Source organism: Nuphar pumila, chromosome 6 (assembly GCF_984573655.1).
Source record: "Nuphar pumila chromosome 6, dmNupPumi1.hap1.1, whole genome shotgun sequence".
Classification (NCBI taxonomy): domain Eukaryota; kingdom Viridiplantae; phylum Streptophyta; class Magnoliopsida; order Nymphaeales; family Nymphaeaceae; genus Nuphar; species Nuphar pumila.
The window spans coordinates 16,358,396-16,372,615 of NC_143254.1; the positions used below are offsets into that span (position 1 = coordinate 16,358,396).

The window sequence follows — 14,220 nt, forward strand, 5'->3', positions numbered from 1 at the left end:
ATGGAATGCAATAGGGAGGATGCCCTCCGAGCTCTGGAGCTAGCGGAGGCGAAGCTGCAGAAGCAAGACCTCGAGGGAGCCCGGCGGCTAGTGCAGAAGGCCCAGCGCCTCTTCCCTTCCCTCCCCCGCATTCCCCAAATGCTCACCCTCCTTGACGTCCTCCTCGCTGCCGCTGCCGCCTCCGACCGCAGCTCCGGCGCCGAGCCCGACTGGTACGCAGTCCTCGGCCTCTCCGACTCCTCCGCCCCTCTCCCCCTCATCAAGAAGCAGTACCACGCGATGGCCCTGCTTCTGCATCCTGACAAGAACGCCTCTCACTCTGCCGGAGAGGCTTTCAAGCTCGTTGCTCAGGCGTGGGCAGTGCTCTCGAACGCTTCCGCCCGGGCTGCCTACGATGCCAAGAGGGCCAATCCTCGCATCAAGCCGGCTCGCCACCCTCCCCAGGACGCCCATTCCGCGCCGCCTCGGCCACCTACTGATTCCGGTAGTGCTGTGGTGTTCTTGACGGCCCATTGTCCCCACTGTAGGAAGGTCTCCGAGGTGGTGGAGCAGTTGCTTGACTACCTCATTCCGTGCAAGTTTTGCAATAAGCTTTTCGTTGCTGCTAAGATAAACGCAGTCGAGGTGTCTTCTTCGCGTAGGGATTCTGATGGACCATTGCCGCGGGGTAAGAAGGATTCTTGCTCGGATGGGGTGAAAGATAGTAGCAGCCAAAGTGGAGAACTCAAAGAAAACGTGACAGGGGAGGGAAGAAGAAGGGAGGATACCAAAAGCCAGCGTGAGGATATCAAAGAGAACATAATTCCCGCCAAGAAAACGTGGTCGAACAGCCACAGCAAGAGCGGGGAAACAGCACAAACTGCGATTCCCACTAGGGGAGTGAAGACTAATGAAGATGGCGAGTGCAAGAAATCTGCAGAAAGTACGATACCCACGAGGGAAATGAAGGTGGATAGCGATGACCAGTGCAAGAACTCCACAAGAAATGCAGTGCCCACAAGGGAAACGAAGGCGAGTTTTGATGGCCAATGCAAAGAATCTGCAGAAAATGCAGTGCCCACGACGGGAGGGAGGGTACGTTTAGACGGCAAACATGAAAAGGCAGAACGAGCTACATTACAAACAAGGCGAAAGAAGCCGATTGATGACAGCCAGCGTGAAAAATCTGTAGAAGATGTAACGCCTGCAAAAGTAACAGAAGTGGGCAGCAGTAGCTGTGGAGAACGGCCTGCAGAAAACGCACCAGCGAGGAAGAGAACAAGGGAGAAAGAAAGGGTTGATTATTGTCATTCTAATAAGAGCCAGAAGTCGCAGGGCAGGAAGAGGGCAGCGATGACTGTTCCTGATGCCGACTTTTATAGTTTTAGTGAAGACGTATCTGCATATAAATTTAAAGAAGGACAGGTCTGGGCTTTATATGACGATGACGATAAGATGCCCCGCTTCTATGCATATATTAAACACGTGGTGTCTAGGCATCCTTTCAAGGTGAAAATTCAGTGGCTGGAGGCAAAGACAGATGAGTCTCAAGCTATTGCAGATTGGATTGATGCTGATTTCTACTTGGGTTTTGGAGAATTCAAGCCTGGTGATACTAGGACTGTGAATGGTCTTGAATCCTTCTCTCATCAGATTCATTACTGGGAGAACACACTGGATGGGAATTTCAGGGTAATGCCCGTCAAAGGAGAGGTTTGGGCTCTTTATAAGGAATGGAATGCGTCATGGAATGGATCAGAACCTTCAGAAGTAGTACATGTATATGAGATGGTTGAAATAGCGGCAGACTTCGATGCAAATGTTGGCTTTGAGGTGATTCTACTTGCCAAATTGAACAATCATGTTTCTGTTTTTCGAAGAGAACAGAAAAGAAAAGTAGTGCCTGTTGATGAAAATCTTAGGTTCTCCCACTCTGTGCCTTTCAAGGAACTTTTTGGTAATGTGGATCGTGGTCTCCCGAGTAACTGTTTACAGCTTGACCCTGCTGCTATGACAATTGAAAAAAGCTAAGACGGTCCCACATACTGTGCCGCTCCATACCATGTTTTATTGAATGGATATGGTTATATTGTAGATCTTCTAGGGCTAATTTTGTTTATGGTTTTAGATTTTCGTTGGTAAGATGAACTTAAACCAGAGGCTTAAGGTTCTATAATTGAAACTTGAGGTCCCTGAAACTGTATATGCAACAGCATTGTTTTGATCAAGGCACCATTTACAGGTCGGTTTTGTTGATACAGCATTTGGTGTTTGAAATATGAATCTGTGATAATCAAACAGCTTTCCTTCATTGATGGTTTCTAAATGCTCATATGTACTAAACTCTTCTAGCACATGCTGATGAACTTCAATGATATGTGAACTTGGTGAAATATTGCCATTGTTGCTCTATTCTTGCCATAATTTAAGATTGTGAAAGTCTGCTAGCCTTCTACTCTCATCTTAATGTAGTAAGAAGTTGTAAGTGTTGAATCATCAGCTGTTCAAGAAGACGAGCATTGATAAGTGCAATTGTGCAGCCAGGCAACACTCGGGATGAACTTAACATCATTGAAGCTTCTAGACAACAGGTTTGGGCACAAATTATATTTCTTATTTTGGATATGCATTGTATTTCTTTCTTGTTAGTTCACATACAAATTCTTATTTCCAGTTCACATTGGCAAGATAAGTTCACATTTATGATGATGAAGCTATTACTTCAAATTGTGCATGTATTGCTAACTGCATACGTGGTTTATAGCATTACATCTGATTTTAGTGGTTCAAGGATAATTAATGCACAAACCAATGCAATGTGAGCATGCATGTGTTTTGGTGTGACATTTTGAGGACCAACTTAGTGTGTTATTTGGTTTATATACCCAAATTGGGTTATCCGCATTTCTCTCTCTCATATCTGTATTACAGTAACCATTTGTGTCACAATGGTAACTAATTGCATCAAATTATATTATACATAGAAGAACTTAGGTTTTATAGTTTTTTATTTTTGGATTGGCAAGCTGGGGTTAGGCGGGCCCCGACCTGTTACATCAAGACATTTCATTACACATTACAATGCCGAAGGAAACCCGTCAGGTGGTTTATCCCAAAAACGATCACACCCTAGGATGCCAAGCTTCTCAAGGTGCACCGCACTATAGATGCACTCTTTTCTAATCCAAATACATTTGAATCTATCAAATTTAGAAAAGAAATTAACGTAATGTGGCTCAATCTATGTAACACGAAATCTCACAGGGACCACACCCTTGGGTACGGATTCCTTTGTCTCAGGTAAAGTCAACCACACTGACGTCCATTTCCGTCCAAAATTAGATTCAGTTAACCCTAACCAAGTCCAGTTTTATCTCTCTCTCTCTCTATATATATATATATATATATGTATATATATATATATATATATATATATATATATATATATATATACATACATGCACACACATACACGTAGTGTTAACTTAAAACTGTTAAAAATTATACACACACACACACACACACTCCCCACACCCCCGCACTCAAGTTTTTTTAAAGTGCCGCATCGCCGTATCCGCACCTGCACCTATGTGACATAGAGCTCAATTAAGTTTCGGTTAGTTCTTCCCTCCAATGTTGTCTTCACCATTTGCCCGTCGCCCCTTCTTGTGCCTTCCGCTATGAGTTATTGCAGTGGAACATCCTCAAGAATCTCCCTCCACCATATGCATGCTCTAAGATGTAGTACCTTGAGTTTTTTATAGTCTTGGCCTATATAGTCAAAAGTGCTAGTCAGCACCTAGGTGGCAGATGTTTAAAATGCCTAATCGGAACCAAAAAGAAAAAGATTTTAAAAAATGCAAAACTTACAATAATATATATTTGTATAAGACTTGTAAAATCTATACATACACACATACATACATATAAAGCCTATATATACATATATCTGAAAAAAGAGAGTATATATTTATATATCAAAATAAAAAGAGTTGATATACATCTAAAAAAATACAGTTATATATATACATACTTAGAGATGGTAAAAAAAAAGTTTGGGCCTAGGCAGGGACTAGTTGAACTGATCAAGACCTTTTAAGGCACTGACCCCATGCCTAAGGCAACTAGGCGCTTACTGCCAATTTTGACCACATAGGTCTTGACATTGTTAGAATCTCCGCTAGTACCTGTATTGAGAAGAGAGAGAGAGAGAGAGAGAGAGAGCAAAAGAAGAAAGGTAAGAGGGGCTGCGGCTGTCACGATTTCAACAACTGAAATCGTGACCTAAGCTTGTATTAATAAGTTTACATTACAATAATATGGATCCGAGTCTGGTGTGTCCAGACCCGAATAAAATAAAACATTACAAACTTTACATGACTCAGGTCCTATCCAGACTGTACATACAATGGACTTGGGTCGGGTCCTAATGACCCAGAATACCACTTTTTCACCCCCCCTCAAGTTGATCATGGTTTTGGACCATGAACAACTTGCCTTTAAGCATCCAAAAACGATCCTTTGTTAAGCCCTTTGTAAATATGTCTGCAACTTGTCTTTCAATATTGACGAACTCAGGCTCAATCTCTTTTTCTTCAACTTTTTGTCTCACAAAGTGTTGGTCGATCTCAATGTGCTTAGCACGACTGTGATGTACTGGATTGAATGACATGTTGAGAGCACCTTGGTTGTCACATAGCAAGATAGAATGTGAGATCTTTTCTCCTACTTCAGTTAGTAGATGCTTGATCCATGTGGCTTCGGCAGTAGCGGCAACCATGGATCTATATTCAGCTTCAGTGCTTGATCTAGCGATAGCCTTTTATTTTCTACTGCTCCAGGAGACTAAATTTCTTCCAATTAAGACACAATATCCTGATGTGGATCTTTGTTCATCAGGATCTCCTGCCCAGTCTGTATCACAATATACAGTAAGTTCATGCTCATCCTTGCCATATGACTGTGGTGAATATATCAATCCATCCCCAATAGTCCCTTTCAGATATCTAAGAATCCTCTTAACCGCTTCCATATGTCCAGTACGTGGTGCATGCATAAACTGAGACACTTGATTGATTGAATAAACAATATCAGGACAAGTGAATGTGAGATACTGTAACATTTCTATTAGATTGCGATACCTGGTGGGGTCCTCACACAGATGTCCATCATGAGCGTTAAGTTTTTGGTGAAGCACACTTGGAGTTCCTAGAGGTTTGCAGTCTTTCATGCCTGCCTTGCTGAGAACATCTACGGTGTACTTGTGCTGAGTGAGCGTCATGCCATGAGCCTGGTTATCAACTTCTACACCAAGAAAATAGCGCAGGACACCAGGATCTTTCATTTGAACCTCTGACCTAGTAAGTTTTTTACTTTTTTGATGTGAGCTTCGGAGTTTACTGTGATGACAATATCATCAACATAAATTAATAGTAGAGTGGTCACATTCTGGCTTCTAAAAATAAATAATGAGTAATACAGTACGGAACATGAAAATCTATGTTTTTGAATCTCAAGCGAGAAGCTATCAAACCAAGAACGAGATGCTTGTTTTAGACCATAGATAGCTCTCTTTAGCCTGCACACATGGGTTTTATAATTTTGTTCTTAATATCCAGGGGGTTGTTCCATGTAAACTTCCTCCTTCAAATCCCTATGCAAGAATGCATTTTTCACATCAAGCTGACTCAACTTTCATCCATGTTCAACAACCAGGGAAAGAATAATTCAAATTGTTCCCATTTTCACCACCGGACTGAAGGTCTCATCATAGTCTTGCCCTGCTTCTTGGGTGAACCCTTTTGCCATAAGTCTTGCCTTGTATCGTTCAATGGTTTTATCTGGCTTATACTTTATTTTGTAGACCCATTTGCATCCGACAACATTTTTGTCAGGTGGTCTGCGTACAATTTCCCAGGTTCCACATTCATGTAGGGCCTTCATTTCATCATTCATGGCTTCTACCCATTTGGTAGAAGTGGCTGCCTGATAGTACATAATGGGCTCATCTTCCTTATTGAGTGCAGTTAAAAAGAGCTGAAGATCCAAGGAGAAGTTGGTATAGCTGACCCATCTATCGATAGGATGTCGTATGCGATTTGATTTTCTGACCTCAAGAGTATGAGAGGAAGTAGGATTGGCGACTGAGGCATGATCTGGATGACTTGATGCTTTCGGTCTCTGTCTAGAATAGAAAATGCCTTTATATCTGCTCGGTACGAATGATGTCCCAGTGTTCTCAAACATCTCTTCTTCTTGCCCCATACAATTGGGGGAACAGACTTCATTGGAACTAGCAAAAAGTTCTGAACTCAGCCAAGGATAGTAAACTTCAGTTGTGTCAGGGGACATAACTGTTGTGTCGTCTCTGTGATCAAAATTTTGCTCATCAAAGATAACATTCCTTGAGATTCTGATGCGCCTGTTGGTTGGATTATAACACCTATATCCTTTGTAATCATCTGCGTATCCCACAAATCTACACTTCTGAGCATTGTCCTGAAACTTGTTTCTTAGGGACTGATCAATATGCACGTAACAAACACATCCGAAGACACGCAAATCATAATAACTAGGGTGAGCTCCAAAAAGACAGTAATAAGGAGACTTATTTTTCAGAACAACCATAGGTAGTCTATTTATCACATGTACGACATAATGAAAAGCTTCTGTCCATAGGTTGATGGGAAGATTACTGTCATGAATCATACTCATGGCACTTTCAACGATATGCCTATGTTTTCGCTCAACAATCCCATTTTGTTGAGGGGTGTGTGGACAAGACACCCTTCCTATTTCGTTATTTTGAAGAAAAGAAATAAAATCACGGGATGAGAACTCCCCATCTCCATCACATTGAAAAAATTGTATGGACTCAGAAAATTAATTTTTAACCAAGGAAAGAAAATTTTGAAACAAAGGGAAAACTTCTGACTTATTTATTATGAAATATATCCAAGTGTATCGTGAATAATTATCAACAAAGATTAGGTAGTATCTGCTCCCAAATCTAGAGACAATTGGGGCGGGTCCCCATATATCAGAACAAATTATCTCAAAAGGTTTCAAAGCTCTCTTATTAATGGAATGAAAAGGCAATACATGACTTTTGCATGAAAGACAACTGGGACACTTCTGACTTTTCTCATCCCCATTGAGACTTTCTTTTGGAATGAGATTATTAGAGACAAGTTTCTCATTAAAATGACTCCCACAATGTCCTAATCGACTATGCCATAAGAAAGGCCTATTACATTCAGAAATACTAAAAACATTTGCAGAAGAGGAGGAACACGACTCTAATGAAGGCTTCGAATCCAGATGAGCAGGGCAGACGGAATGACATGAAGCTTCTTCAAAGACATACATATTGCCTCGTCTCTTTCCTTCAACGAATGTTTCCCTCGTGCGTAGGTCCTTGACCTGCACAGAGAAAGGAGCGAATTCAACTGAGGCATGATTATCATCAATAAGTTTGGAAACAACGACAATATTTTTCTTGATGTCGGGAGCGTGAAGAACATCAGAAAGTTTAAGAGTAGAATGTGACATGAGAATGACATTTTTTCCAACATGAGAAACAGGATGGTGGGATCCATCACCAGTGACAATCTTACTCTTGCCAAAATAAGAAATAGGGTTAGAAAGTTTACCTGCATCGCCTCTCACATGAGTTGTTGCCCCTGAGTCGACAAACCAAGTGCCTTCATCACTTTGCTTCAATTTCAACTCTGACAAGGCAGATATCAGCACATCTTTAATCTCTCCACTGTCTCTAATATTTGTGAACTTTCTTTTGGTTTATGTTTGTGAAGCCTTTCCTTTATTTTCTGGATTATGCCAACAATTCGCCTTGATATGCCTCCTTTTGTTACAAAGGAAGCAAGTGAGGATGGGTCTTTGTCCCTGCGCATGAGTCAACATATTTGGAGTGGGAAGCAAACCATGTCCTCCGTGTCCACTTCGCCCTTGCCACCCTCGTCCTCGTCCTCGTCCTCGACCATAAGTCACTCCTGTGGCAAAAACTTCTTGGGGATTTGTGTGAACATGAGTTTCTATAGAAAAATCCTTCAGAGTCATTTCATACTGGATCAATTTAGCTTGTAGCTCATCAAAGGTTGGAAGGACAAGCAGACACAATAGTGAAGTGATGATCATATTGTAGTCAGATCCCAATCCACTCAGAGTTTGTTGCACCATGTCACTGTCACTTACCGCACATCCTATAACTGAAAGTTGATTTGTGATAATCTTTATCTTGTTCAAATATTCCATGATGGTTATGGAATCTTTTCTCAGCAACCGAAATTCCCTCTTGAGAAAAACCATACTCGCTTGTGAAACCTGTGAATACGTCTGAACCAATCGCTCCAAGAGTTGCAGGGCTGTATAATTGTCAGGGATGGCAACAAGGACCTCTTGAGACAAGGTAGAAGTGATGTATACAACTACTGATTGATCTTTCCTTTTCCAGTTGAGGTATTCTGCATTTTTTACATACACAATTGAACTCGCCCCTTTATCATCTTTCTCTTCTCTCGGGACAAATTCTGGTGGGACTGGAGTGGTTCCATCCAGGTGACCTAAGAGACCTTGGCTCCTTATAAAAGGAATAGTTTGTCTTTTCCAAATCAAGAAGTTTGAGGTATTCAACTTTTCAGAAACGAGTTGATTGAGAAAGCTTGAAGAAAGATTCGATTGAGAAGAATAAGGATCCATTGAGAAATAAAATTCAACAAGAGTGTTCACGAAGTGCTCAACCTTTTTTTTTTAAAGAACTGGAGATCACAGGCTGTCAGATTCAGAATATAGTCAGACCTGAACTTTCCTTTACACTCTTGAAAGATTGGAGATTAACGTGATGAAAAACACTTTCACATGTTAGATATGTTTTCTGGCAAATGTAGAAAATAAGAATCAGGAAGGAAAATCACACAGCAAAAAAAACTGTCACCGAGAAAGGCTGGAATATCTGAATATGCAAAATAGATGCGTGGAGGAGATTAGGCAAATGAGACAAATCAGATAATACCAAACGAGAAAAAAAAATCTCAAATAGGGATCGTGGTCGTTTCTGTGTTTCACGTGAATCTATTTCAGCGATTCACGTGAAATAGAATCACCCCTTTTTGCACAGTCTGGATTCACGTGAATCTCAGATCCACGTGATGTTAAAATATATGTATATATTTATATACATATATATTTGTATAATCTAAAATACCCGATAGGGGTATTTTAGTCATTTCACAAGTACCCGATAGGGGTACTTGTTTCTTTTCTTTCTTTTTGTATATTTCTTTTTTTTTATTTTTTATCTTTTATTTTTTTGGTTTTTTGTCCACCTAATAGGGGCCCCACCATGGAGTCGATGGGGCCCCCAACGGTCACATTTGTGACCGTTGGGGGCTCCCAACGACTCCATGGGAGCCCCTAGGTGGCTCTTCTTTTAAGGCCATATGGCCACTCCTCCCCTCCTTTTGTGTATAAATAGGGGTGAACCCCTCTTGTATTTTTCACTCTTGAGAGTTCTCTCTCTTTCAATAAGAGGCATTTATATTTTTATGTTGTGTTGTCTCCTTTGGGTTTGGGTATTAGCCCTTGTTGTTTGTTCATTAGTGGGTGTTGTAAGTGCTTAGAGCACTCTTTACTTTTCCGCATATTTCATTACATGGTATCAGAGCCTTGTGTATGCTCTTCTTCTTAATATAGCTAGTTGTGTAGCTATATTTGTTTCTTGTTGTTTCTCTCTTCTTTTATCCTTTTAAGTGTGATTATTATGGAAGGAGAACAAAAGATTGATCTCTTCTTCAAGCTCAATGGATCCAACTACATGATGTGGGCCGCCGCCATGGAAAACAACCTCAAAGGGAAAAAGCTTTGGGGATACGTTATGGGCACCATTCCGGAACCACAACTCCAACTAACTAAGATGGAAGGCGATCAAGAAAAAGCTCTTGAAGGAGATGCCCGCATGAAGGCCATTGAAGATCTCCAATCTAAAATAGAAGATTGGGAAAGTAAGCATGCCAAGATTCTTGCTTGGTTCATGAACAATGTGGAGCTTAAGATTTGCGCCAACATTGCCAAATTTCGGATGGCAAATGAAGCATGGTTCTTCATGAAAGGTATGTTTACCCAAAAAGACCTTGCTCGTCAATTCTTTCTTCAAGAAAAAATCCGGACTATCAAACAAGGAGAAATGAGTGTTAGGGACTACTTTAGCACTCTTGGCCCTCTATGGGATGAGTTATCCTTGCTAGAACCAAAATGGGTTTCTAGTATAGATGTGGAATTAAGGAGAGAACAAATGGAAAAAGAACACTTTTTCCAATTTTTACATGGGCTTAGGCTCGAGTATGAACAAGTTAGATCCTCCCTCCTACATAGATCAAAGCCTCTTCCTTTGGAAGATGCCATTGCCGAAATATGCCAAGAAGAAACCCGTCTTGGCATGATTAAAGGAGGAAATGATGTCTTGGCCGTATCTAAACCCGGCAACCATATGAAAACCTACAAACCTCCACACTTTGGAAGGCTAAATAACTATAATGGCAACTATAGAAAAGCCATTTGCCATCATTGTCAAGAACCGGGTCATATAAGACCTAATTGCCCTAAGTTGAATGAAGCACCAAAAAATAAAGTTGCTTCCGTTGAAGAAGCTTCTCAAAAGAAAGAGGAAGCAATCAAAGGAACAGACTCTTTTTCTCTTGCTCAACTATCGGAGGCACTACAAACTCTACTCAAGATTCCATCAGCTTCGGGTGCCGCCGTAGCTTCCTCCTCTCCTTCAGGTATGTCATCTTGGATCCTTAACTCTGGAGCTTCCTTTCATATGATCCCCCTTGAAAATGAGCTTTCCGATTTATGTAATAATTATAAAAACTCCTATGTTTCAACTGCCGATGGTACATCTTTACAAGTAAAAAGTTTTGGAACCTTAAACTTTTCAAAAGACTTCTTTGTGCCAAACGTGAGAGTTGTACCTCAACTTAATTTAAATCTCCTCTCTGTTGCTCAAATATGCGATCATGGATGTAAAATCTCCTTCTCAACTAAGGATTGCTCTATACAGGATCTCCGGTCCGGGAAGCTGATTGGGCAAGGCCATAGAAGGGGAGATCTCTATTACATGAGCAACTTGAAACTCCCCATTAACTCTTTTTGTAACCATGTCCAAGATAAAAATATTGATATTTGGCATCAAAGACTTGGACATCCAAGTTTCTCAAAAATGTACTCCTTTTCATTTGGAAAGAAATTTTGTAATGAGAAACATTTTGTTTGCAAGAATTGTATTTTTGGCAAAATGAAATCTACTCCTTTTCCAAACCGAACTTTTGTGTCCAAAAGACCTTTTGAGTTAGTTCATTCGGATGTTTGGGGTCCTTCCCCCGTCATGTCTAAAGGAGGATACTCCTATTATGTCACTTTCATCGATGACTACACTAGGTATGTATGGATCTACTTTCTCAATTTAAAATCCGAAGTCTTTGAGTTTTTCAAAAAATTTCATATGATAGTTAAAAATCAATTTTCAAGTAATATCTCTACTCTTAGATCCGATTCGGGTGGAGAATATTTATCAAATGAATTTCAAAACTATTTAGAAGTAAATGGAATTTGCCATCAAAGATCGTGCCCTAGGACTCCCCAACAAAACGGCTTGGCCGAAAGAAAGCATAGACATATCATGGAAACCACTAGGACACTTCTTATTTCCAAAGAAATTCCAAAGAATTTTTGGGCCGAAGCGGCCTTAACCTCAACTTACTTAATAAATAGAATGATATCTTCATCCTTACAAAATACATCTCCATACGAAAAACTATTTGAAAGAATACCCGACTTCAATAGATTAAGAGTCTTTGGATGTAAATGTTTTGTCCTTACCCATAAACGGGACAAATTATCTCCTAAAGCTATTGAATGTGTTTTCTTGGGTTATGGAGAAAATCAAAAGGGTTTTAGATGTTTTGACTTGAAAAATAACAAACTCTATGTATCCAAAGATGTAACATTTTTGGAAAATGAAAATGGTTTTGTGAAAACTAAAGATATTGATGAAAGTGAATATACTTTTTTATTTGATCTTCTATCTCAAGAAGATGAGACTCCTCAAGAAGAGGAAATCTCTAATGAGTCTTTGAATGACCTAGAGGAAATTCCTCTTGATAATGCTATAGATGAGAATAATAGACCAATCCAAACATATGTTAGGCGTGGTCAACAAACTCAAATAAGTGCCTTAGAAAAATACTCTCAAGGATCCAACATTGAAGAAACATCTTTAAGGAGATCCAGTCGGATCTCCAACCCTCCTAATAGGTTTGTTTCCTATGAGTCCCTAACTCCTAGATATAGAGCATGTCTAATTGCGTTGCATTCATTTCATGAACCTTCACACTATAATGAGGCCAAAAATATTCCTCAATGGGTTGAAGCCATGAACTTAGAGCTTAGTGCCCTTGAAAAAGCAAAAATTTGGGAGATAACTTCGTTACCCACTGAAAAGAAATTAATAGGATGTAGATGGGTCTTCAAAATTAAAACCAAGAGTGATGGTTCATTAGAACGTTATAAAGCACAGTTAGTTGCTAAAGGATATGCTCAGGAATATGGTATAGATTATGAAGAAACCTTCACACCTGTTGCTAGAATGACTAGTGTTAGGACTCTTATTGCTATTGCGTCAGTGAAAAAATGGCCTATCTATCAACTTGATGTTAAGAATGCATTTCTAAATGGCGAATTGAATGAAGAAGTTTACATGGATCCCCCACCAGGAGTATGTATTGGTAAAAATAAAATTCTTAAACTTAAAAAGGCATTATATGGTTTAAAACAAGCCCCAAAGGCTTGGCATGATAGATTTAGTAATGTAATGACAAGTTTGAATTTTCGTTCATGTTATACTGACACTGCTTTGTTTGTGAAAAGTGCAGGGTCTTCAGTAGTTATTTTACTACTTTATGTTGATGATATGATCATCACAGGAAGTGATGAGAAAGGCATTAATGATATTAAAAAGGTTTTGAAAGAAAATTTTGATATGTCTGACCTTGGATTCTTAAGATATTTTTTAGGAATTGAAGTGGCGTACTCTCCTCGAGGGTACATTCTCTCTCAGATGAAACTTGCTGCTGACATCTGTTCCAAATCCGGTATTTCCGACGATAAGAAGACAGAAACCCCAGAAGTCATCAATGCAAAATTAAGGTTGGAAGATGGAACACCTCTCGAGGATCCTACTCCCTACCGGCAACTTGTTGGGTCTCTAACCTACTTATCCATCACACAGCCAGACATTGCTCATGCCGTTCACTCTGTCAGTCAATTTCAACATGCACCTACAACTGTGCACATGAGTGCAGTCTTAAGGATCGTCAGATATATCAAAAATACCATAACTAAGGGAGTTTTTCTTTTCTCTGCCTCGTCCCTTGATTTAATTGCTTATACTGATGCAGATTGGGGAGGAAATCCCAATGACCGAGCCTCAACTACCGGATTTTGTGTTTTCTTAGGTGACTCTATGATTTCTTGGAGATGCAAGAAGCAACACAAAGTATCCTTGTCCTCGACGGAAGCAGAATATCGTGCTATGGCCACTACAACCATGGAACTTGTATGGCTAAGAAGCCTCTTCAGTGATATGGGCATTGTCATCTCTACTCCTTCGAAGCTGTGTTGCGACAACAAAAGCGCAATCTATATTGCAAGCAATCACACCTTCCATGAGCGTACTAAGCATATTGAGATGGACTGCCATTACGTTCGTGATGAATACCTAAGAGGAACCATAGCACTACCTTACGTCACATCAGAGTACCAGTTGGCGGACTTCTTCACTAAGGCTCTTGCAGCTCCTCGATTTTTGTTTCTCCTTAACAAGCTTTCAGTTATATCCCCGTAAAGCTTGAGGGAGGGTGTTAAAATATATGTAATTCATATATATGTATATATTTATATACATATATATTTGTATAATCTAAAATACCTGATAGGGGTATTTTAGTCATTTCACAAGTACCCGATAGGGGTACTTGTTTCTTTTATTTCTTTTTGTATATTTCTTTTTTTATTTTTTATCTTTTATTTTTTTGGTTTTTTGTCCACCTAATAGGGGCCCCACCATGGAGTCGATGGGGCCCCCAACGGTCACATTTGTGACCGTTGGGGGCTCCCAACGACTCCATGGGAGCCCCTAGGTGGCTCTTCTTTTAAGGCCATATGGCC

At 40.2% G+C, this 14,220-nt stretch overlaps 1 protein-coding gene across 1 annotated transcript; it reads left to right on the forward strand.

The window, feature by feature from the left end:
- LOC149834109 (uncharacterized) lies at window positions 1-2,010 on the forward strand. Its single transcript, XM_090009282.1, has one exon. It carries the CDS (start codon window positions 1-3, stop codon window positions 2,008-2,010), a length of 2,010 nt encoding a protein of 669 aa, XP_089865408.1.
- The last annotated feature ends 12,210 nt before the right edge of the window (window positions 2,011-14,220 follow it).

Excerpts from the sequence above, each read along its gene's own strand:
- LOC149834109 (XM_090009282.1), top strand. The coding sequence starts at position 1 with ATGGAATGCAATAGGGAGGATGCCCTCCGAGCTCTGGAGCTAGCGGAG.